Below are 25,550 nucleotides of genomic sequence, written 5' to 3'. Positions count from 1 at the left end.
AGGTGGGATTTACCCTGGGTAACTTTATCCGGCTTAGTGTAAACGGGGGCCCTTGGTGGAATTCGAGCGTACATAAAAGGACATTATTATGCATGCACCTGAGTAAGAAACAGCTGAGAGGAAAGACAGTGATGACGTCACTCACGCTTGGTGGCGTTGATGAGGTTCTTGCCATCTTTGTAGAGCTCCTTGATGAACCTGTTGGTTTTGTCCAGCTCGGCTTCGTGAGCCTTGATCTTCTCCCTGAAGCTGGGGCTGTCCAGGTAGCACTCGCTGAACTCCAGCGGGTGCAGTCCCATCTCGTCCACTTTTTTTTCTTTTTTTTTGTTGTTGGCGGGAATAAAAAAAAAAGTCAAATAAATAAAGGCCGACTAAAATAGCAATGATGCACTTCAGGAGTCAGATAGCATAGCGAGCTAGGTGCTAGCGGGGGGTTAGCACGGGGGACGTCGCTTGTCCAAAATGCGAGGACAGGAGACGCCACATATGGCGTGTCGGAACAAAAAAAAAAAAAGCGTCGGAAGTCGTTCCCACGCGGCTGTCAGAAAGTCGTGGAGTCCATGTTGTCTGCAAACGCGCCTCGCAAAGTGACAGACGGACAAACTCCGCTGACATGTGTGTGTGTGTGTGCGTGGAGGCGAACTTCTACCAAAGAGTGCGCAGCAACAGCCAAACAGTTATAGGGACTTCACTTCCGCGTTGGCTTTTCGCGGCTTGCTTCACAACGCGCATTAATATGACGCATTTGCTTCAGGGCCGCACGGAAACAATCATTTATAAACTACCGCATTTTCTCCAACTTTGTCTTCCGCTTGTCCCACTAAACACACCAATGAGCTTGTTAATAGACGTATATTATAACTCAGTGGTGGGGCCATGCGTCATACTTGCCAACCTTGAGACCTCCGATTTCGGGAGGTGGGGGCGTGGTCGGGGGTAGGGTGGGGCGTGGTTGGGGGCGTGGTTAAGAGGGGAGGAGTATATTGACAGCTAGAATTCACCAAGTCAAGTATTTCATATATATATATATATATATACATACTTGCCAACCCTCCCGAATTTTCCGGGAGACTCACGAAATTCAGCGCCTCTCCCGAAAACCTCCCGGGACAAATATTCTCCCGAAAATCTCCCAATTTCCAGCCGGAGCTGGAAGCCACGCCCCCTCCAGCTCCATGCGGACCTGAGTGAGGACAGCCTTTTTTCATGACGGGAGGACAACAGGGTGACAAGAAGTAAATCATCCAGACTAGAGATAAATTGTATTATTATGTTTATTTTACCTAAAAATAAATATATTTATTAACTTAAAAAAAAATAAAAAAATAAATACGTTTTTACTATATTTTGCTAAAAACATCAAAATTAATTGTATTTTGATTTGTATTTTTTTGTGACTCCTTATTACATCCAGTCATAGAATTATACATTAAAATAAACATAATAATTGATTTTAAATCATCATAATAATTCATTTTAAATGACCATATTTAATTATTAAAATAATTGCTTGTTCATCAACAACTTTAGCATTTTATTCATTACATTTTGAAACTCTCAGAAGCCAAGTTATGTTATATTCCTTAATATTTATTTATGCAAGTTTGAAGTATCAATTATCTAAACACAGTTTTGTTTGCATATTTTCAGGATATATATATATATATATATATATATATATATATATATATATATATATATATATGTGTATGAAATACTTGACTTGGTGAATTCTAGCTGTCAATATACTCCTCCCCTCTTAACCACGCCCCCAACCACGCCCCGCCCCACCCCCAACCACGCCCCCACACCCCACCTCCCGAAATCGGAGGTCTCAAGGTTGGCAAGTATGTATATATATATATATATATATATATATATATATATATATATATATATATATATAGATAGATAGATAGATATCTACATCCCAGGGGCGTCACTAGCTTTTAAGAACAGGGGGGGCTTAGCCCCCAGGAGATGCACAGGACGCGAGCGAAAAAAACTTCACAAACGGCTAACAAAGACTAAAAATTATTCATTGTTATTATTATTATTTAAAAAAATGCACGGGACGAAATGAAATGCTCCCCGGGACGATGGCTTTTAACCATTTTTTTTCTTCATTTTACATTTTATATTAAATGTCTTAGTTTTTCCTCCCTCTGAAAATCCTATGAAATGTTTAACAAGCCATCCTATAATAATACAACAGCTATTAATGTAACAATACAATAAAACAAATATATTTAATTATTATTTTTTTCATTATTTTAACATTAGGCTAATGTATATTACTTTATATAGATACTACAAGAGTGATGTGGGCATTTTCTATATGAACAAGTCCAAGGACCGCAAGCAAGGTCGCAGAGAACATGCGGACTGGATTTTGAGTGATGTGGGCATTTTCTACATGAACAAGTGGAATGGATTGGATACCGACACACTAAAGGGGCTCTCTACCTTAAAGTACCAATGATTGTTACACACACACACTCGGTGTGGTGAAATTTGTTGGAGTTGCAGACAACTTCATTACTGCTAAATATCAGTTTTAAGTAATTAAGTTAAAGTTAAAGTACCACTGATAGTCACACACACCCTAGGTGTGGCGAAATTTGTCCTCTGCATTTGACCCATCCCCTTGTTCACCCCCTGGGAGGTGAGGGGAGCAGTGGGCAGCCCGGGAATCATTTTTGGTGATTTACGCTATGAAGTGAGGGGAAACTGAGTGAATAATGACAGGTTATATGATTATTTATGTAAACTCATATTCGGGCCACTTTATAATGAATATGACAGGATATATTTGAAAAAAAAATTAAATTTAAAAATAAATAAATAAATCCATCCATCCATCCATCCATTTTCTACCGCTTATTCCCTTCGGGGTCGCGGGGGGCGCTGGAGCCTATCTAAAAGTTAAAGTTAAAGTTAAAGTACCAATGATTGTCACACACACACTAGGTGTGGCGAAATTATTCTCTGCATTTGACCCATCACCCTTGATCACCCCCTGGGAGGTGAGGGGAGCAGTGGGCAGCAGCGGTGGCTGCGCCCGGGAATCATTTTGGTGATTTAACCCCCAATTCCAACCCTTGATGCTGAGTGCCAAGCAGGGAGGTAATGGGTCCTATTTTTATAGTCTTTGGTATGACTCTCAGCTACAATCGGGCGGAAGGCGGGGTACACCCTGGACAAGTCGCCACCTCATCGCAGGGCCAACACAGATAGACAGACAACATTCACACTCACATTCACATAAATATGACACCAAATTATTTAGGGGGGCTTAAGAATATTTTAGGGGGGCTCAAGCCCCCCTAAAATAGGCCTAACAACGCCAATGCTACATCCTGAAAATATGCAAACAAACTGTGTTTAGATAATTAATACTTCAAACTTGCATAAATAAATACTAAGGAACATAACATAACTTGGCTTCTGAGAGTTTCAAAATGTAATGAATAAAATGCTAAAGTTGTTGATAAACAAGCAATTATTTTAATAATTAAATATGGTCATTTTAAATGAATTATTATGATAATTTAAAATCAATTATTTCAAATATGTTTATTTTAATGTATAATTCTATGGCTGGATGTAATAAGGAGTCAAGAAAAAATACAAATAAAAATACAATTAATTTTGATGTTTTCAGCAAAATATAGTAAAAATTTATTTAGTTTTTTTTTTTTAAATTAATAAATATATTTATTTTTAGGTAAGATAAACATAATAATACAATTTATCTCTAGTCTGGATGATTTAGTTCTTGTCACCCTGTTGTCCTCCCGTCATGAAAAAAGGCTGTCCTCACTCAGGTCCGCATGGAGCTGGAGGGGGCGTGGCTTCCAGCTCCGGCAGAAAATCGGGAGATTTTCGGGAGAATATTTGTCCCGGGAGGTTTTCGGGAGAGGCACTGAATTTCGGGAGTCTCCCGGAAAATTCGGGAGGGTTGGCAAGTATGCCATGCGTTTCCCACCATAGACATCTTATAAGTAGACGCAGCATGGAGCGCTATTGCCTATTGGCGCTGACGAGACGCGTGGCCGCCATCTTGGAGTGGTGATCCCCTCCACTCAGTGCAATTCATTTGGCAGGAGCAATGAACTGTCAGCGCATTTAATTCATCTTACCTCACTGAATACCACTGATTTTCACGTGATTTTTTTGTCATGCAGCTATGATAAAGGACACATGTTTTGGCGTGTTTTATTATTCATAGTTTGCTTAACAGTAATAGAATATTCTTAACAGTGACATACAGTCACTAGAGGCAGGTGAGGCAGGGCCTCACCTGCCATCATGGAAAGAAAAAAAATGTAAAAAGAAAAAAAAATATATTAAATTGTTAAATGTATCCAGTGATTATACTATAAAGTTATTTTCCATTTAACTTCACCAGTTTTAGATTATTTTTATTCAAAATCGCTGAATTTTCACATTTGCCGTTCAAATACTGAGAAGAGACGGTGCGGTGAAGAGCAGCCAGTTGAGGCACGTCACTCAGTGCCTCAACATGGATTGCGGACTCGGCTAAATGCTGGCCTGCTGTGCAGTGAGACCGTATTGCTATATGAACTATATTATACATTTCCATAGTTTAGTTAGCTGAGGTATATAATGTACAGTGTATTTTGTCAACAACTGTATGTGTGTAACGTATTTCTTGTGCTGAGCGATCATAAAACGGCTGCAAAAGATGCACTGGCTGAGGCTCGCCTCCTGCACCCCCGCCGTAGAATTTGCACCCCCTGACGGGAGTGTTATATCAACTAAAGCCCACACTTAAACTTTCCACGTGCAAGATTGAATCTATTTAAAAAAGTGATTTCATAAGTAGCCAAAAAGTGCAAAAACAATAATGTTTGTGTTGGAGGAGTTGTGAATGACTGCAGGGTCACAGCATTAGGTACGCCTGCAGACTGCAGGTGTACCTAATTCACAACTCCTCCAACACGAACATTATTGTTTTTGCACTTTTTGGCTTCTTATTAAATAACTTTTGTAACCTATTTGTATGGGCTTTCCTCTTTGTGATGTTAAGTTCCTGTTATACGCTGTTATACAGTATATGCCTTGAGCTCTTATTTTGAAGGCGCTAAGAGCGGAATTGGAGTCGAGCGGAGGTTTTTGAAAGAAGGTAAATAAAGTGGTCCTCGTGTAAACTGGAGCCTCCGTGTTTGTTATTTTGTAGTTTCATACAGTATAGGTGACATTTATAAACCCTTGGTTACACTTTTTTAAATAGATTCAATCTTGCACGTGGAAAGTTGAAGTGAGGGCTTTAGTTGATATAACACTCCCATCAGGTGGTTCATTAATCCAGCACAACAGCGGCGCATTTATAAGTAAAGGTAAGACCATAATAACGTTTTTTTTATTAAATGTGCTTTTTTGTGTGCTACAGTTTGTATGTGTAAAGTTAAAGTACCAATGATTGTCACACACACACTAGGTGTGGTGAAATTTGTCCTCTGCATTTGACCCATCCCTTTGTTCACCCCCTGGGAGGTGAGGGGAGCAGTGGGGAGCAGTGGGCAGCAGCGGCGCCGCGCCCGGGAATAATTTTTGGTGATTTAACCCCCAATTCCAAGCCTTGATGCTGAGTGCCAAGCAGGGAAGAATGCTGGTATGAGCTTTTAAACATAACCCGTTAACTGCTGCCAATCAAATGGTGAGTAAGATACTCACCAGCCATCAACCTCACCGCACGTCACTGATTCTTAACCATGTTAAACCAAGATTCGATCTAACAAAGGTCTTAACTAATTCTCCTTCTATGCTTCATCAATATGGAATGCACTCCCAACAGGTGTAAAAGAAAGGGCATCGCTATCCTCCTTCTAAACCGCACTAAAAGAACATCTCTAGTCAACTTCAACCGCAAAAACCGCAATAAAAGTACACCTCCAGGCAACTTCAACCCTAAACTAACACCCTCCCCGGATTGTTGTTAATAATCAAATGTAAACAATCAAATGCAGATATTTTTCTTATGCCTTCTGATCTCTCTCTCTCTCTCTCTCTATGTCCACTATACTTGCTGTACATATCCACAAGTCAGACCTACACTGTTTCAATATCCATTTCTCTGTTCTCAATTGTTGATGACTGATGATAACAACCAAACCTAACCCCCCCCCCCCCCCCTCCACACCCTGAATTGTAAATAATGTAAATAATTCAATATATATACCCTGATGATTATCTTGTGTAATATTGTATTATGATGATAGTATATATGATAGTATATATCTGTATCATGAATCAATTTAAGTGGACCCCGACTTAAACAAGTTGAAAAACTTATTCGGGTGTTACCATTTAGTGGTCAATTGTACGGAATATGTACTTCACTGTGCAACCTACTAATAAAAGTCTCAATCAATCAATCAATCAAAACCCTTGACTAACACCCTCCCCCCTCCACATCCCACCTCCCCGGATTGTAAATATCCAAATGTAAATAATCAAATGTATATACTTGTTCTTATGCTTTCTGAACTCACTATGTTCTCTGCTCGCTGCACATATCCTACCAAGTCAGACCTACACTGTTTCAATGTCCATTTCTCTGATGATGCAATTGTTGATGACTGAAGTGCTGATATCAACCAAACCCTCCTCATCTCACCTCCAGGATTGTAAATAATGTAAATAATTCAATGTATTAACTTGTGTGATGACTGTATTATGATGATAGTATATATTTGTACCATGAATTGATTTAAGTGGACCCCGACTTAAACAAGTTGAAAAACTTATTCGGGTGTTACCATTTAGTGGTCAATTGTACGGAATATGTACTTCACTGTGCAACCTACTAATAAAAGTCTCAATCAATCAATCAATCAATCAAAACCCTTGACTAACTCCCTCCCCCCTCCACATCCCACCTCCCCGGATTGTAAATATCCAAATGTAAATAATCAAATGTATATACTTGTTCTTATGCTTTCTGAACTCACTATGTTCTCTGCTCGCTGCACATATCCTACCAAGTCAGACCTACACTGTTTCAATGTCCATTTCTCTGATGATGCAATTGTTGATGACTGAAGTGCTGATATCAACCAAACCCTCCTCATCTCACCACCAGGATTGTAAATAATGTAAATAATTCAATGTATTAACTTGTGTGATGACTGTATTATGATGATAGTATATATTTGTACCATGAATTGATTTAAGTGGACCCCGACTTAAACAAGTTGAAAAACTTATTCGGGTGTTACCATTTAGTGGTCAATTGTACGGAATATGTACTGTACTGTGCAATCTACTAATACAAGTTTCAATCAATCGAATAGCGTAGAGGCGAATTTCTACCAAAGAGTGCGCTGCAACAGCGAAACAGTTATAGAAAGTTCACTTCCGCGTTAGCTTTTCGCGGCTTGCTTAACAACGTGCATTAGTATGTATTAGATTATGACACTCAAAAATACACACTTCTTCGTACACTATTTTGTTGTTATTTTCTCAAAACACATCACATTTCAATACTTGTACAAATAGTCAAGCTTGGCGATTAGCAAAACCGGTGTTACGTGAATCGCCTTGCCCCGTTGACACTCTTTGGCTGTCTAAATCCGTTTGCCCTTTTTATACCGGTCGACCTAAAAACACGACGTGGCGCCGTGACTATGCGGGTATTGCCATGTTTATTTTTTGTCAAATGAATTGTGTAATGAATTACTAAGTCACACTCGTCGTTTCAACCCGTTTTTTTTCGGGACGTGGAAATGAATTGGAGACGAGGAACGCTAGTTCGACATATGTTTCTACCCGAGCTCATTTTGTGGAAGGACCCAACTAGCAAACATGCTACCGACTCCGTCTTTCAGGCTGTTTTTGTGCATCTATTGTATTTAGATGTAAATTAATGTAATTGTTTTTTAATTGCGCTTACGACAAGATGTCCTCCTGCTGAAGAACATACCCGAGCCGCTTCTTCAAGGAACTAACTGTGTAATGTGTGCGCTGTTGGAAGCGTCACTAAAGCGATATTAAACAACAAATACGTCACTGTTGTTTTTTCCATTCAAGATCCCTGGGCTGTGATTTAAACTCGCCCACAGTAAGTCAGCGTCCACAGTGACGTCATTGAGTATTTGATTTGGAAAATAACTTGTTTGTGATTGGTTGCTACTCCACTTGACGTCCTTCTGTTGTAACCGTTGCTCATTTGCGCAAACTGCAGAGAGTACCTGGCGTCTACCGGGCGGAGGCTGGGGAGCCGAGAGTGCAGCATCTTCTACTTAAAATCCATGCTTTGTTGTGAAACCTCGACATGTCTGCAGGGGATGCCGAATGCCAGTGCCAGGCCAAAGCACGGCAGGAGGAACCGGAGACGGCGCAGAGAGGACCCGGCCAGGAACGAGCTGGTGTCCAGTTCGCTTGAGAGCGCCCAGCAGTGCCTCTTCAGCCAGGATTATGGAACTGCGTTCGTGCACTACCTCCTTGTCCTCAACCTGGCCCCCGAGTTTAGGGACTTTGCCAAGGTATTGAAAAAATGCCAACTCTCAAGATCAGAAGAGTAAGCGTTGTTTTTGTGTGCTTCGTTTTTTGGCAGGAGTCCTTCCGGTTCACTCTCTTCAAATGGGCCGATGAGCTGGACTCTGTGGGCCGCATTCAGGACCTGTTCAACTGCTACGAGCAAGCGCTGGAGCTCTTCCCCGCCGACGAGGTCATTCTGAACAGCATGGGCGAACACCTGTTCAGGTATGCTTTTATTAATTAAAACCTCTAAAGGCTTAGTGGCCACATGCGTGGACAGCACCTATTAGCTCTTATTTCCAAAATTGTGTACACCAGTGGTTCTCAACCTTTTTTCAGTGATGTGAACACTTTTTTAATTCAAGTACCCCCTAATCAGAGCAAAGCATTTTTGGTTGAAAAAAAGAGATAAAGAAGTAAAATACAGCACTATGTCATCAGTTTTTGATTTATTAAATTGTATAAAAGTGCAAAATATTGCTCATTTGTTGTGGTCTTCCTTGAACTATTTGGAAAAAAAGATATAAAAATAACTAAAAACTTGTTGAAAAATAAACAAGTGTTTCAATTATAAATAAAGATTTCTACACATAGAAGTAATCATCAACTTAAAGTGCCCTCTTTGGGGATTGTAATAGAGATCCATCTGGATTCATAAACTTAATTCTAAACATTTCTTCATAAAAAAAGAAATCTTTAACATCAATATTTATGGAACATGTCCACAAAAAATCTAGCTGTCAACACTGAATATTGCATTGTTGCATTTCTTTTCACAGTTTTTTTTGACAGACATTTTAAAACAATCTCACGTACTCTTTGGCATACCTTCAAGTACCCCCAGGGGTACGCGTACCCCCATTTGAGAACCACTGGTGTACACTACTGAGTTGGGGTCTTATGGCTGCTTATGTGGACACTTATACTGCCATCTGGTGGTGTCAGAAGAGTATAACATACAATGGAATTTGGGGAAAAAAAGTGTAAAAATAAGAATTAGCATGTCACTAAACATTAAGTACACGTTTGTGTACTTATGGACTAAGTACATCGTATCAAAAGATGATTCTTAGTTTTTATTCTAATTAGGGTGCAATAAGCCCAAATAGCAAAGAGAAATAAAAAAAAGCATGTAAACAAACAGTTTGGGCCTTAAGAGGTTAAATTAATGGTCAAATTTGAACAATCCAAATGCCGTACAAGTGTAAAAGGAAGATAAGCCCAGTCAACAACACCAAAACAAAGAGAAACAAACAATGCTGAGTTGATGACAATTTTGACTAATTACCGTATTTTTCGGACTATAAGGCGCACCTAAAATCCTTTCGTTTTCTCAAAACTCGACAGTGCGCCTTATAACCCTGTGCACCTAATATATGGAATAATTTTGGTTGTGCTTACCAACCTCGAAGCTATTTTATTTGATACACGGTGAAATGATAAGTGTGACCAGTAGATGGCAGTCACACATAAGAGATACGTGTAGACTGCAATATGACTCAAGTAAACAACACCAAAATTGTATATGTTCCATTGAAAATATAGAACATTAAACACAGTTCTCATAAACCTATCAAAATGTTTTAGTAGGACTTTGGTAAATTATGAAGCCGCACTGCTTGATGGATTGTACTGTGCTTCAACATAGGAGTATTATTATGGTGTTTGTATAAGGTAAGACATATTATCTGGCGTTTTGTTTTGCAATATTAAGCAAAAGCAACTTTTCTTACCTTCTGGTACCTGCTGATGTGTATTTGGGATCTGCATAAGTCCTGAAAATTTGCGCGCGTCCGCCTTTGTAGTCCGTGCCGACAACGTAGTTGATAAGCTTCTTCTTTTTCTCTATCTTCTTATGTGACATTCATCCTCCACTGTTGCCATTTCTACTATAAAGTAGTGTCAAGTTCTTACTTATATCTGTCAGTAAACTCGCCATGAAAGCACTAAAACATACCGGTGTAGTGAGTTTACATTATTCACCCAAGGAACTTTAGTTATTAGAGTTCCAGTCGGACACATTTCGGGCGTTGTTGTTGCACTAGTGAGCCACGGATGAGGAGATGATGCTCCGTTATTGATTGAAGCAAAGTCTGAATGTCATTAAAACAGTTAGCTCCATCTTTTGACACTTCTTCTACTCCCGTCCTTGCACGCTCCACCGCTACAACAAAGATGACGGGGAGAAGACGCTGTCGAAGTGGAGGCACGTAAATAAGACCGCCCACAAAACGGCGCATCCGGAAGAGACTGTCAGAAAGCGACCTGAAGATGATCTGTAAAACATCATCTATGCAACATTTTGACCAAAGAACCACCATTACATGTTATGTAGACCACAAGGAAGTGTTTTACATTTAGAAACAAAAAATATATATATGACCCCTTAATGTGCCTTATAATCCGGTGCGCCTTTTGTATGAAAATAGACCTGAGTAGACCCGCTCATCTGCAGTGCGCCTTTTAATCCGGTGGTCCAAAAAATACGGTAATTAAAAACAAGGTAAAGGTTTTATTGTATGAATGTGTTTAATATTTTTGGCCCACAGTTTGAACAGTAACACTGTGTTTGAACTTAGGAAAACAAAACACTGTACTTTAATCAAGTGATTCTTTGGCGTACCACTAGATGGAGCCCGCGTACCACTAGGGCGCCGTGTACCACAGTTTGAAAATAATTGTGTTAAAGTATTGTGATATTTAACTGGTCTGGTCATTTTGTACAGCTGGCGCCTTTCCTTTGTTGCAGTGTGTTTAATTTCTTGTTTTATGGTTAGCATCATCATTCTCCTCTTTGACATCACTGGTACTCTTCACAGAAAAAGTTCTGTATTTTTCGGACTATAAGTCGCAGTTTTTTTCATAGTTTGGCCGGGGGTGCGACTTATACTCAGGAGCGACTTATGTGTGAAATTATTAACACATTACCGTAAAATATCAAATAATATTATTTATCTCATTCACGTAAGGGACTAGACGTATAAGATTTCATGGGATTTAGCGATTAGGAGTGACAGATTGTTTGGTAAACGTATAGCATGTTCTATATGTTATAGTTATTTGAATGACTCTTACCATAAACAGTTGGTTATTTATGCCTCATATAACGTACACTTATTCCGCCTGTTGTTCACTATTCTTTATTTATTTTAAATTGCCTTTCAAATGTCTATTCTTGGTGTTGGCTTTTATCAAATACATTTCCCAAAAAATGCGACTTATACTCCAGTGCGACTTATATATGTTTTTTTTCCTTCTTTATTATGCATTTTCGGCCGGTGCGACTTATACTCCGGAGCAACTCATACTCCCAAAAATACGGTTATTTAAATGCAACTTTTCACACACAATACAAGTTTAGGTAAAAACAGCAGTTGAAACAAAAACAACCTCTAGTGGCTGGATCACACACTCCAGGTGTAAATGATGGTCACATGGTTCACCAAAAATGATTCCCGGGCGCGGTCACCGCTGCTGCCCACTGCTCCCCACTGCTCCCCTCACCTGTGATCAAAGGGTGATGGGTCAAATGTAGAGGACACATTTCATCACACCTAGTGTGTGTGTGTGTGTGTGACAATCCAATCCAATCCACTCTATTTATATAGCACATCATTGGTACTTTAACTTTAACTTAAAGGGAAACAACACTTTTTGGGGGGGGAATTTTGCCTATCATTCATGCTCCTTATGTAAGACAAGAACTCATGTGTTTTTCTTTTTTTTAATGCATTCTGACTTGTAAATAAATGCTTGCAAAAGTCAGCTAACAATGGAGCTAATCTGAGTCGCCCTAAAAACATCCACAAACCTCCATCAACATTTATATACACACTTTAAGTATACATGTATTGTAGTAACATTTATAATATCATGTAATATTTACTGTATTTTTCGGAGTATAAGTCGCTCCGGAGTATAAGTCGCACCGGCCGAAAAATGCATAATAAAGAAGGGAAAAAACATATATAAGACGCACTGGAGTATAAGTCGCATTTTCTTGGGGAAATTTATTTGATAAAAGCCAACACCAAGAATAGACTTTTTAAAATAAATAAATAAAGAATAGTGAACAACAGGCTGAATAAGTGTACGTTATATGAGGCATAAATAACCAACTGAGAACGTGCCTGGTATGTTAACGTAACATATTATGGTAAGAGTCATTCAAATAACTATAACATATAGAACATGCTATATGTTTACCAAACAATCTGTCACTCCTAATCGCTAAATCCCATGAAATCTTATACGTCTAGTCTCTTACGTGAATGAGCTAAATATTATTTGATATTTTACGGTAATGTGTTAATAATTTCACGCATAAGTCGCTCCTGAGTATAAGTCGCTATGAAAAAAACTGCAACTTATAGTCCGAAAAATACGGTACGTATTTTGCTCATTTTAAGCAACAAATTTCACAGACGCATTACAACGTTCGCTATTTCCTTCAACAACAAACACTAAATGGCAAATTGCTAAACAAGATATACAAACTATAACATAATAAAACAATCACTTACTGTACAATGTCTGCTCTCACTGGGATGCCGACTGATGGGATGTTTATATAAATGAATGAATTAATTAAATAAGTTTATTACGGTCATATAATCAACCATCAACCATTTTGTGTGACCAGTTTAACAGTACAGATTATACATATTTAAAAATCATACACATTTACACACAAAAAGAATGACCGAAAAAGGAAGCCAAAGCTTATATTTGCCTGTCCTATACATTCACTGAAAATTAAATATCTTCCCGTTTAGATGAAGAAATATTCATAATTACAATCGTTAAAAAAAGGTGAGAGCAAACAAGCGTCTTTTCGCGTCTTTCTCGCCATCTCCGGGTCCAAGTTGGATGTCAAAGTTGACCAACTTTTCAGTTTGTGTCCACAAATTCTACTATTTAGGTCAGAGGCATGATTTATAATCTAGAACAGGCCTGGGCAATTATTTTGACTCGGGGGGCCAAATTTAGAGAAAAAAATTGTGTCTAGGGGCCGGTATATCTATTTTTAGGAACACTAATACAAAACCTCATAATAATAACTGATTGAATGCAAAAAAAAACCTTATGACAGACCGCCTTAAAAACAGAATGGAACTTAATTTTTTTTTTTACTGAATGAGGCAACCAAAATGTACATGAAAATAAAGAGTGTGTGATTTATAATTAACTATGAAGGATAAAACACTGAATATTGACATCCATCGACATATTTTACAATCAAGCGAAACGCAACAAACACAGCAAAATATGAACGCGAAGGGTAAAAAATAAACCCACCTATAATCTGATATATGTGATACATCACTAAGATTTTGTTGTAAATATCTCCTTCCGCGTCTGTTCCTGACACCCGCATTTCAGGCTTTGGAAACACCCTGTGGAAACGCTCCCCACCCACACTGCTTGATGACTCGTATGAGCTGCTGTGACTTAGATTACCATAGCAACTAATTAGATGACCATAGTAACTAATTAGATGACCATAGTAACTAGTATATCATGCAAAAGCACAGATTAAAATACTTTGTATAGTTCAAGATTTACGGTCATTAGAAAACATGACTGCACATCATAATGGCAGCTACACTTTCCATCTTAAACATCTAAAAAAATTGCTTGGGAATGTCCGGCGGGCCAGATTGAAAAGCTTAACGGACCGCATGTGGCCCCCGGGCCTTAATTTGCCCAGGTCTGATCTAGAATCAACATTCACCAACTCAGAGGCAATGCAGCAGCTCATGCCAATATAGCAGCATAAGCTAGTTATCACACTGCTGCTAAAATAGATTGTCTGCTTTAGCGCTTCAAATAACAACATCTCTAATACTTGGTTGATATACAGGCCACCAGATGTAAATGGAGTATTGTTGATCCTTTTTGTATGCTCATTGTTAGCCACCCCTTACTTGCCATATTTTATGATTTAGAATGCATAAGAAAAACGCATCTTTTTGTCCTAAAAAAAAGTGCAGTTCCACTTTAACTCCCTGAGGACTTGTTCATCTTTTAGCTACCATGTGTCTATCAAATGGAATAATGAAGTACAGCAGGTAACATTGTATTTAAACATCTAAAATGTGTACGTTATGAAATTCCCTGTACGAAGCAGAATGGGTTTTCGAGACGAAGCGGCGGGCCACTTCTACAAAGCCCTCAAACTGAAGCCCGACTACCCAGAAGCGAGGGAGAACTTCTACCGGGTGGCAAACTGGCTGGTAGAGCGTTGGCACTTCCTCATGCTCAACGACCACGGGAGGAACCGCAAGTACCAGCAGGCCATCCAGAAGGCGGTACGCGGCGGCTGCAGCACCGTGCTGGACATCGGTACTGGCACCGGGATCCTGGGGTGAGAGAGAGATGGAGACTTTTTCTTACCATCTTGTCTTTGAACAAATATTGAGTCTTATGGTGGGAATCTTTGGGCACCGTACAATTTCATCCGATAGCGTTTCCTGGGATGAAAATTTGTTTTAGAATCGGTTCCCGATTCAACTTCATTTACAATTAAAGCCAATTCTCGCAATGTATTATTATTATTTTTTAAGTGTTTTTTTGTTTGTTTGTTTTTTAATCGATTTTTGAAAATGATGAATCGATTTAGAATCAGGATGAAAAAAAAAAAAAGCAATTATTTTTTTACACTTCTATTGTGTCTCAGGAGTGTGAATCTTTGGGTACCTAACAATTTGATTCCTTTTCTGATTCCTGGTGTAACAGTGTGATTCAGAATCGATTCTTGATTCAAACCGATTCTCGCAATCTATTATTTCATATCATAATTGCAATGAAACTTCTTTAAAACAGGTTACAGGTTCAAAAAGCTCCTTCTGGTTGCATGGAGATGGCTGTCACGCCAAATTTCTTCCCCCTACAAAAACCTTCCTCCCCCATTTACTTCCGGGGTCATTTCCTCTTACTTACGTATTTCCTCTTACGTCATTGACAGCGATCGATAACACTTCGGCTTTGACACAGGACAGCAGCACACACAATATTGTAGTGAAATGGTTTCAACAATAATGTTGATTTAAAGTACAGACATTTAACAGTATTATATATTAATTAATATTAGTGAAATGGTTTCAACAATAATGTTGATTTAAAGTACAGACATTTAACAGTATTATATATTCATTAATATTAGTGAAATGGTTTCAACAATAATGTCGATTTAAAAGTACAGACATTTAACAGTATTATATATTAATTAATATTTTTTGCACGTTACCACGAAGACAGAAGTTCCCAGCAGCGGTTCTAACACTCCGCCTGAAATTTTCCCTAACACTCCGCCTGGAATTTTTCGAAGCCTGCTAGTGTTTGACATAAGTCCCCTGGGAAAGATAAAGACAAATGTCATTCAGTGACACCACCATTTTCAGGAGATTTGGATTCTATCGATCGCTGTCAATGACGTAAGAGGAAATGACGTAAGAGGAAATGACCCCGGAAGTAAATGGGGGGGGGGGGGAAGGTTTTTGTAGGGGGAAGAAAGTTGGCGTGACATGGCCTAAAATGTTTTTTTTTTTTTTTTTAATGATTCTTATGAGAAAACTTTTTTTTTTGTTTTTTTGCATACATTTTTGAAAATTATAAATCCATTTCTAATCGGTATGAATAAGAATCGCGATTCAGATGTGAATCGATTATTTATTTTTTTGTGCATCCCTATTGTGTCTTGAGGGTGCGAATCTTTCGGCACCGAACGATTCGATCCGATTCCGATTGCCGGGGTGACCATTCGATTCTGTATTGATTCGAATCAATACGATTCTCGATTCAAACTGATTCTCGCAATGTATTATTTGGTAAAATAATTATGATGACATTTTTTAAAAACAGGTTACAGGTAGGGATGATACTCGGAACCGGTTTTCCCGGTTGTTCGATAAGAAAAGAACCGAGTCCTCGGACTCAAATCCCTTTTTGAGAACCGGTACCCGTTATCGAGACCGCTATAGTAAAGAAAAAGAGTTGGTTCTTTATTCGAATCCCTCGGAACGAATCCCGTTCCGACCAGAAATGCTCCGTGAGACATCACAAGAAATGACGTCACGTAGCTCAGTCATTAGGCGCAGATAGGGAAATCAGGAAAAACAATGGACCGGAAAAAGCGCTCCAAGGTGTAATAAAGTTCAAAACAAAAGGTATAATCCAATGAATAACGTTACTGAGAGATTTGAGCAGGGTACAAACACATGACGAACACTTTTACGACGAACCGGAAACATAGCAACCAGGCTAGCAACGCACCTCCTTTACGGCAGCTGTCGCAACGTTCTTAAAGCAACCACAGCACATACATATATATATACAACATATATCTCCCTTTTTTAACTTTTGTTTTTCTTTCCTTGTAAACAAAACAAAATCACACTGTATATGTGTTGTCCGTCTAATTTTGTCTTCCAAAGACATGCACCTGGGGATAAGTTGATTGGCAACACTAAAAATTGGCCCTAGTGTGTGGATGTGAGTGTGAATGTTGTCTGTCTATCTGTGTTGGCCCTGCGATGAGGTGGCGACTTGTCCAGGGTGTACCCCGCCTTCCGCCCGATTGTAGCTGGGATAGGCTCCAGCGCCCCCCGCGACCCCAAAGGGAATAAGCAGTAGAAAATGGATGGATGGATATCTCCCTTTTTTAACTTTTGTTTTTCTTTCCTTGTAAACAAAACAAAATCACACTGTATATGTGTTGTCCGTCTAATTATAAATAATGTAGACGAGGCGTGTTGGCTGAGTTCTTGACGTTTACTTTCACAGCGTGCTCATAACCTCATTCTTAGCTGCCGGGTGGGAAATGTAACAACACTTTTCGGGGCTACCGCGCATGCTCGTCACTCCCGTTGCATGCCGGGTAGTGTAGTTGTTATATTCCCTAGCCTAGCTCGTAACATCACATCTTTCCCCCTATAAAGAAATAATTTTAACTCAATAAAGTGTATTTCTTTTTTTAGCTTTAACTTTTCATTTTTTTGCATTGTAACCACATTTGCAAACAACTTTTCTCTTCATAGAATTTTCTTTCAATAAAGAAATAAAGTGCAGAAATGTCAAAGCATCATAACAGTTATGTCAAATAGCAGCAGAAGTGCACTTTTTGGAGAGCTGTATTATTTTCAGTTTTGTGCCCAAGGGACTGATTTTATTTAACACTATAGTATTATTTATACACCTATAGTGATCACAGAGACAGGTTGTTTTTGTGTTACTGTATATATTTGTTTTTCTGAAAAACCCCACTTAATATACTTTGGGTAACAACAGTAAATATTTATTTATTTTATTTTATTTTTTTAGGGGGGTAACAGTCAATATTTATTTATTTATTAGATTTTATTTTTTTCTTATATAATAAAAGTGAGCTTTTGTTAAACCAAATATTGTGTTTTTTTTCCCATATACAACAACCTATCTGGACTCGATAAGGAATCGGTTCGATAAGAGGATTCGGTAATAGGCTAGAACTCGATAATTTCTTATCAAACATCATCCCTATGTATATATACACATTTGCCCGTTTGTTCTTCATTTCAAAAGAGGACGTATGGTCAGTCTATCCTAGCCCGTTAGCTGCGAGCATGCCGTGTGTTGTGCCTCGGTGTGTATTGTTTACACAACGTGTGTTACACTACTTAATATGTCCGTGTGGAAACTCGTTCGGTACACCTCCGAACCGAACCGGAACACCCGTACCGAAATGGTTTGATACAAATACACGTACCGTTACACCCCTAATTATTTGGTATAGTAATTATAATGAAAACAGGTTTTAGGTGAGAAAGTTCATTCTGGCTGCATTGAGATGGCCTTAAAATGTTTTAAAAAAATGATTATTCATTATTTTTATTTTTTTTAATCGATTTTTGAAGATTCTGAATCGATTCTGAATCAATTTTCTTGTGCTCAAGCATGTGCGCTAAGAAGGCGGGGGCGGCCGAGGTGTACGCCTGCGAGCTCTCCAAGACCATGTACGAGCTGGCCTGCGAGGTGGTGACCGCCAACGGGATGGACGGCGCCATCAAGATCCTTCATATGAAGTCCATGGAGATGGAAGTGCCCAAGGACATCCCACATAGGTACATCTTTAACGTTTTACCTCTCCTCCGCCATTATGCTTTTTGAGCCATGTGTGTTTTGGTCGGTATGTCAGGGTGTCGCTGGTGGTGACGGAGACGGTGGACGCCGGCTTGTTTGGCGAAGGCATCATAGAGAGTCTCATTCACGCCTGGCATCACCTGCTGCTGCCTCCACAGGTAACAACAGTACTCCTGTAGGTGGCCATAATGAATGCTGTATAAGGTGGGTTGGACATCTGGTCAGAATGCCCCCCGAACGCCTTCCTGGGGAGGTGTTTAGGGCAGTGTTTTTCAACCTTTTTTGAGCCAAGGCACTTTTTTTTTCATTGAAAAAATCCTCAGGCACACCAAAAGCAGAAATCATTAAAAAATTAAACTCAGCAGCCGATATTGACAATAAAAAGTCGTTCTCGTAATTGTTGGATATGAATTTAAACCATAACCAAGCATGCATCACTATAGTTCTTGTCTCAAAGTAGGTGTACTGTCACCACCCGTCACATCACACCGTGACTTATTTGGAGTTTTTTGGTGTTTTCCTATGTGTAGTGTTTTAGTTCTTCTCTTGCGCTCCTATTTTGGTGTTTTTTCCTGTTTTGTTGTGTCGGAGGCAGATATTTACATATATCCGAATTTAAGTGTTACTTATTTTTATTTCATAATCATATTACAAAACAGCTGTATCGATCCGTTGTGGTGAAGAAGGAGCTGAGCCGGAAGGCAAAGCTCTCGATTTACCGGTCGATCTACGTTCCCATCCTCACCTATGGTCATGAGCTTTGGGTCATGACCGAAAGGACAAGATCACGGGTACAAGCGGCCGAAATGAGTTTCCTCCGCCGAGTGGCGGGGCTCTCCCTTAGAGATAGGGTGAGAAGCTCTGTCATTCGGGGGGAGCTCAAAGTAAAGCCGCTGCTCCTCCACATCGAGAGGAGCCAGATGAGGTGGTTCGGGCATCTGGTCAGGATGCCACCCGAACGCCTCCCTAGGAAGGTGTTTCGGGCACGTCCGACCGGTAGGAGGCCACGGGGAAGACCCAGGACACGCTGGGAAGACTATCTCTCCCGGCTGGCCTGGGAACGCCTCGGGATCCCCCGGGAGGAGCTGGACGAAGTGGCTGGGGAGAGGGAAGTCTGGGCTTCCCTGCTTAAGCTGCTGCCCCCGCGACCCGACCTCGGATAAGCGGAAGAAGATGGATGGATGGATGGATGGATTACAAAACAGCTAGTGTTTTTCTTCCAATTGTGGTCTTTTGGTTGTCTGCAAAACTGTGTGCTTAACCTCGAGTGAGGAATGTAGAAAGAGAGATAATGGGCATGTGTTTTGGCTAGAGAGACATGACTGCCAGGGTGGGAGGAAGGGAGACTTAAGAGGGAAGAGGGTTTTGTCGGGGGGGGCAGACCATCTTAGCCGCGCGATTTAATGTTCTATGCTGGACTGGTCTCAATGTATATATGCAAAGCTTTGCAAATATATTACAAAATACCTATTCTGTCTCTGGTGGTTTTTCTACTCAGCTTTAAGTGTCGTAAAGAGCTTGGGTGCGACTTGTGACTTGAATTCCCTGGAAGGAACAACTGGTCCAAAACGCAACAGTTGGTATTTTCCTGTTGCAGTTTCATGTCTTCCTTGAGCGCTATTCCCCACACCTGCTTTGTTTTCGCAATCCAGACTATTTAAGTTGTGCGGACGCTTTCTTCCTTGTCGATTGTCATGTCATGTGCGGATGTACTTTGTGGACGCCGTCTACGCTCCACACACTGTAAGTCTTTGCTGTTGTCCAGCATTTTGTGTTTTGTTTACTTCGCAGCCAGTTCAATTTTAGTTTCGTTTTGCATAGCCATGCCTAAGCTTCAATGCCTTTTCTTAGGGGTACTCGCCTTTTGTTTATTTTTGGTTTAAGCATAAGATACCTTTTTACCTGCACGCTGCCTCCCGCTGTCGTCTGCATATTGTGATCATGACACGACGTGTTCCCGACATCTACAAAGCAATTAGCTACCTGCTGCCACCTACTGATATGGACGAGTATAACATGGTTACTCTGCCACATTATTTACGGATTATAATTACTTGTGTGCAAAAAATATTTTTAACCCAATTAGGTGAAATTACATAATCTTCCACGGCACACTAGACTGTATTTCACGGCACACTAGTGTGCCGCGGCACAGTGGTTGAAAAACACTGGTTTAGGGCATGGTAGGAGACCCAGGACATGACTACGTTTCCCACTCTGTGGCGTGGGAACGCCTCAGTACTTTAGTGTGTGTTCATGTTCATGTATGTGTTAATAAAGGTGCATTTTTATTTAATATACATTCTTTATTCAACATTTACCAGTGATCTGGTCATGATGATAGTGCTGTCCAGTTATTATGTCTTGTTTGCAAGTATTTTGTAAGCAGGTATAATTCCAAGACATTGGATGGCAGTCATGTTTAGTGCTTGAGTGTGTTGCCTACTCAGGAAGTAGTCTTTGCCATTAGCTTGAATGTGAAGTCTTTTTCTTTTGTTGAGCCTACAAAGTGTTTGTACTGTAAGTATTTGGTAAAGGAATAATTTCCTACTTTTCAGCAAAATGGAACGCCTTAGAAGTTGCTAGCTTTGGTCTTTGTTTTGCTTATCTATACACACATACACACTTTATTCTCTCTAGTTTTAATGGTGTCACCGTGTACCAGGTGCGGGAAACGAGAGTGGAGAAGAATGTGTGTGCGCTCCGCACCCACGCCAAGTTAACTTAGAGTTTTGATCTCTGCTAAGGCGGACAAAATAATTTTAGAGAATGCTCCTGACTTTAGACGGCTAGGACCTCTCTTCAGCACTTTTTTAATGCTATTCTTTATACTTGCTCCTTTTTATAAACTTAACTACTACTTATTACACACCAGCTATTTGATTGCAATGTGCATCTTAGTTGTAGTTTTCATTACCAAATTTGGAGGTGTGAAAACCGCCATGTAAAATCTCTAATCAGTGTAATGTAAATTATGCAAATGTCAATTAGCATCGAGCTAGCTCATTTTTGAGCACTTTCCATCAGGCGTGCTTGCTTTGGGGGCATGGACAACTGCGGCATTACCTCGAGGCCGAGGCTTGTTTCGCTGCCAAGAGTTTGAGCCGGAAACTGGACGTCACGTCACGTACGACAAAGGTATCGGAATATCGCACCGTTTGGTTTGAAGTGAATCCATACCCGTTAGTACCGACGGAATAGCCCCCAAAAAGTACAGAATTTGGTGCTCATCCTTTGGTTTGGATGCATTTTGTACGTTAAAGATGCTAAAAACGTTCCAGTGTAGGTAAACATATGCTAAGCTAAGTTTGTTATTGTGACGAAGCAAATAAGTGTTTAAAAAAGAAGAAAATCTTATATACATGATCTCTCCTGGGTGTGAGTGACGGGAAGAAAAGCTTGTTTCAGTTAAAGAAGTTGTTTGGCGCCACCTGCATTTCCAATCATGGAAATAAGACGGCCTTTTCAGTGTTTTTATTGTTGGGGTCAACACAGTAATATTTTTGTACAGAGGGGCGAGACTAAAACCAGGGAGCCTTCTGAGACGGGTCGAGTCATCCCGGCTGGAGCCACCGTCTTCGCTATGGCTGTGGAGTGCCTTGAGATCCGCCGCCATAACAAGTACTGGAGTCTGCACGCGCTACTTATTTTACTGGCACCGCCGTGGGGTCATTTAGTTTCCGTGTTGTCCGCAGGCTCTGCGTGGAAGAGGTGGGCGGTCTGTCCTTGGCCGAGGCCGAGCATCTCCGCAGTCCGGTGAGCTGCAGCCCCGAGCCGGACGACTCCATGGAGCCTTACACCACCGAGAGGCTCAGCAGACTGCCGGGAGGTTACACCGCCCTCACCGATCCGCTCACCGTCCTCCACATAGACTTCAACGACGTGCAGGTGAGCCAAGTCACTTCTCACTTTCCCTGTTTGACTCGAGATCGACTGATTATTTTTTTACATTTATTTATTTATCTCATTTTGCAACTACAACAGAACTACATCAGCAGATACAATATACACATATAATAGCAGTATTTAGTATTAAAAATAAGTATTGAAGTTAGAGATGTCCGATAATATCGGCCGATAAATGCGTTAAAATGTAATATCGGAAATTATCGGTATCGTTTTTTTTATTATCAATATCGTTTTTTTTTGTTTTTTTTATGTTATTTATTTATTTATTTATTTTTTATTAAATCAACATAAAAAAACACAAGATACACTTACAATTAGTTCACCAACCCAAAAAACCTTCCTACCCCATGTACACTCATTCACACTCATTCACACAAAAGGGTTGTTTCTTTCTGTTATTAATATTCTGGTTCCTACATTATATATCTATATATATCAATACAGTCTGCAAGGGATACAGTCTGTAAGCACACATGATTGTGCGTGCTGTTGGTCCACTAATAGTACTAACCTTTAACAGTTAATTTTACAAATTTTCATTAATTACTAGTTTCTATGTAACTGTTTTTATATTGTTTTACTTTCTTTTTTATTCAAGAAAATGTTTTTAATTAATTTATCTTATTTTATTTATTTATTTATTTTTTTAAAGTACCTTATCTTGATTGATTGATATATTTTGATTTCAAATATGCATAAAAACAAGAGCAAGCCTGATCCAATACAGTGCTATCGCCCTAACAGACATTATAACAAAATGAAAACAATGGAAAAGAAAAAAGAAAATCAAATAAGCATTGGACTTTCTTTTTCTTTTTTTTTCTTTTTTTTACATACCGGTATTTGAAAAGGAGTGAGAAAGTACTTTATCTTCACCATACCTGGTTGTCCAAATTAGGCATAATAATGTGTTAATTCCACGACAGTATATATTGGTTGATATTGGTATCGGTTGATATCGGTATCGGTAATTAAAGAGTTGGACAATATCGGAATATCGGATATCGGCAAAAAGCCATTATCGGACATCCCTAATTGAAGTAAATAGTACAAAACCCAAAATCAGTGAAGTTGTCACGTTGTGTAAATGGTAAATAAAAACAGAATACAATGATTTGCAAATCCTTTTCAACTTATATTCAAATGAATGGACTGCAAAGACAAGATATTTAATGTTGGAACTGAGAAACTTCATTTTTTTTGCAAATAATCATTAACTTTGAATTTAATGGCAGCAACACATTGCAAAAAAGTTGTCACAGGAGCATTTGTACCACTGTGTTACATGGCCTTTCCTTTTAACAACACTCTAAGTAAAGGTTTGGGAACTGAGGAGACTCATTTTTGAAGTGGAATTATTTCCCATTCTTGCTTGATGTACAGCTTAAGTTGTTCAACAGTCCGGGGTCTCCGTTCTCGTATTTTAGGCTTCATATTGCGCCACACATTTTCAATGGGAGACAGGTCTGGACTACAGGCAGGCCAGTCTAGTACCCGCAGTCTTTTACTATGAAGCCACACTGTTGTAACACGTGGCTTGGCATTGTCTTGCTGAAATAAGCAGGGGCGTCCATGATAATGTTGCTTGGGTGGCATCATATGTTGCTCCAAAACCTGTATGTACCTTTCAGCATTAATGGTGCCTTCACAGATGTGTAAGTTACCCATGTCTTGGGCACTAATACACCCCCATACCATCACAGATGCTGGCTTTTCAACTTTGCACCGATGACAGTCCGGATGGTTCTTTTCCTCTTTGTTCCAAAGGACACAACGTCCACAGTTTCCAAAAACAATTTGAAATGTGGACTCCTCAGACCACAGAACACTGTTCCACTTTGCATCAGTCCATCTTAGACATAAAACATTATGTCGTTAATGGTCCGACATGTCCTAAAAAAGAATGTTGAAAAAACAAAAGCCTTGTCCAGCTGTTTGCTGACAAATGATATTCATGTTTAAATAACTTCCTTGACTACTAATGATCGCCCTGAAAAAAACTAATCAGTCGTTTTCTATAGTTGACTCCACATTACACAAGTTTCATAAGTGTTGCAATGAGTCTCTCGCCCTGAGCCGGACCAAATAACACGACTAATTAATTAGCAACAAATGATTAATTGACTCGCATTGCTCTCTTGGAACAAACACATCGGCCAAATATTTTTGCATCATCAGTGGCTCCTCGGCGAGGCCTGCAGGGGATTGTGTGATTCATGAGGTCTTGGTGGGGAGGGTGCACCTGGATGAGCGGCGCCTGACTAAACGTGTTATTATTAACAAGTCTAGCCCTACTTGTCAGCCAGTTAGACTTTATTTATTCATCCCCCCTCATGCACACAAGTCGTTCCAGGGGAACTAAAAACATTATGAAATAATAAAAAATATAGTGATGAATAATATTCATATGCTTTTTTGCTTCATTAAAAGTTTGGTAAACAGTTGCAAACAATAGTTTTACATTCTTTTAATACAGTGGAGTTTTGTGCATGAAATCGGAGCTTTCCTTTTACGACTTGTAGGAGCTGGAGGGGCTGACCTCCAGGCAGGTGCAGCGGGTCCACTTGCCCGTGGTGCAGCAGGGCGAGCTGGACGCCCTGGCCGTGTGGTTCCAGCTGCACCTGGACGAGGACAGCAGCTTGTCCACGGGACCCCAGGAGGACACCTGCTGGGAGCAAGCCATCTACCCCGAACACTGCGCAAAGGGTAATATAACTATTTTTATTTATTTTTTTATTTTTTTATGCAGCGCCATAAAATAAAGTATCCCAATTAACCTTTTAGTATAAGGTAAGTTTAGGAGGTATCGTTTGGCCCCGTGCAAAAAAATGTCTCATTAAAATCAATATACAAACATATACATACATTTTTATTTATTTATTTTTTCTTAAATGACTTCCACTGTAGTTATTGATTATTTAAAAAAAAAAAAAGGGGTCAATGTTAATGGACAATATATTGTATTATTTTGTAAAATCATTACAATAAAGTTGTTTGTCAAAAATATATATGATTTT

General features: G+C 39.6%; 2 protein-coding genes across 8 annotated transcripts in view; one reads left to right on the top strand and one right to left on the bottom strand.

The window, feature by feature from the left end:
* arhgap10 (Rho GTPase activating protein 10) overlaps window positions 1-910 on the bottom strand; it is a 184,494-nt gene extending 183,584 nt beyond the window's left edge. For 4 of the 5 annotated variants that reach the window (XM_061922885.2, XM_061922881.2, XM_061922886.2 and 1 more), the window contains exon 1: window positions 146-910. In XM_061922885.2, coding sequence (XP_061778869.1) covers window positions 146-299 — 154 coding nt within the window. In that variant the 5' untranslated portion in view covers window positions 300-910. The remainder of the gene's footprint in view (window positions 1-145) is intronic. The other variant, XM_061922883.2, reaches the window with a different exon arrangement.
* A 6,689-nt stretch (window positions 911-7,599) lies between these two features.
* prmt9 (protein arginine methyltransferase 9) overlaps window positions 7,600-25,550 on the top strand; it is a 41,858-nt gene continuing 23,907 nt past the window's right edge. For all 3 annotated transcript variants that reach the window (XM_061922879.2, XM_061922880.1, XM_061922878.1), the window contains exons 1-9: window positions 7,600-8,086; window positions 8,310-8,510; window positions 8,582-8,730; window positions 14,636-14,872; window positions 18,438-18,605; window positions 18,680-18,782; window positions 22,136-22,245; window positions 22,320-22,512; window positions 25,056-25,239. In XM_061922879.2, the coding sequence (XP_061778863.1) occupies window positions 8,313-8,510; window positions 8,582-8,730; window positions 14,636-14,872; window positions 18,438-18,605; window positions 18,680-18,782; window positions 22,136-22,245; window positions 22,320-22,512; window positions 25,056-25,239 (1,342 nt within the window). In that variant the 5' untranslated portion in view covers window positions 7,600-8,086; window positions 8,310-8,312. The remainder of the gene's footprint in view (window positions 8,087-8,309; window positions 8,511-8,581; window positions 8,731-14,635; window positions 14,873-18,437; window positions 18,606-18,679; window positions 18,783-22,135; window positions 22,246-22,319; window positions 22,513-25,055; window positions 25,240-25,550) is intronic.

This window comes from Nerophis lumbriciformis, linkage group LG27 (genome assembly GCF_033978685.3).
Source record: "Nerophis lumbriciformis linkage group LG27, RoL_Nlum_v2.1, whole genome shotgun sequence".
In the NCBI taxonomy this organism is placed as follows: Eukaryota; Metazoa; Chordata; class Actinopteri; order Syngnathiformes; family Syngnathidae; genus Nerophis; species Nerophis lumbriciformis.
This window is presented reverse-complemented; position numbering and strand designations above follow the sequence as displayed.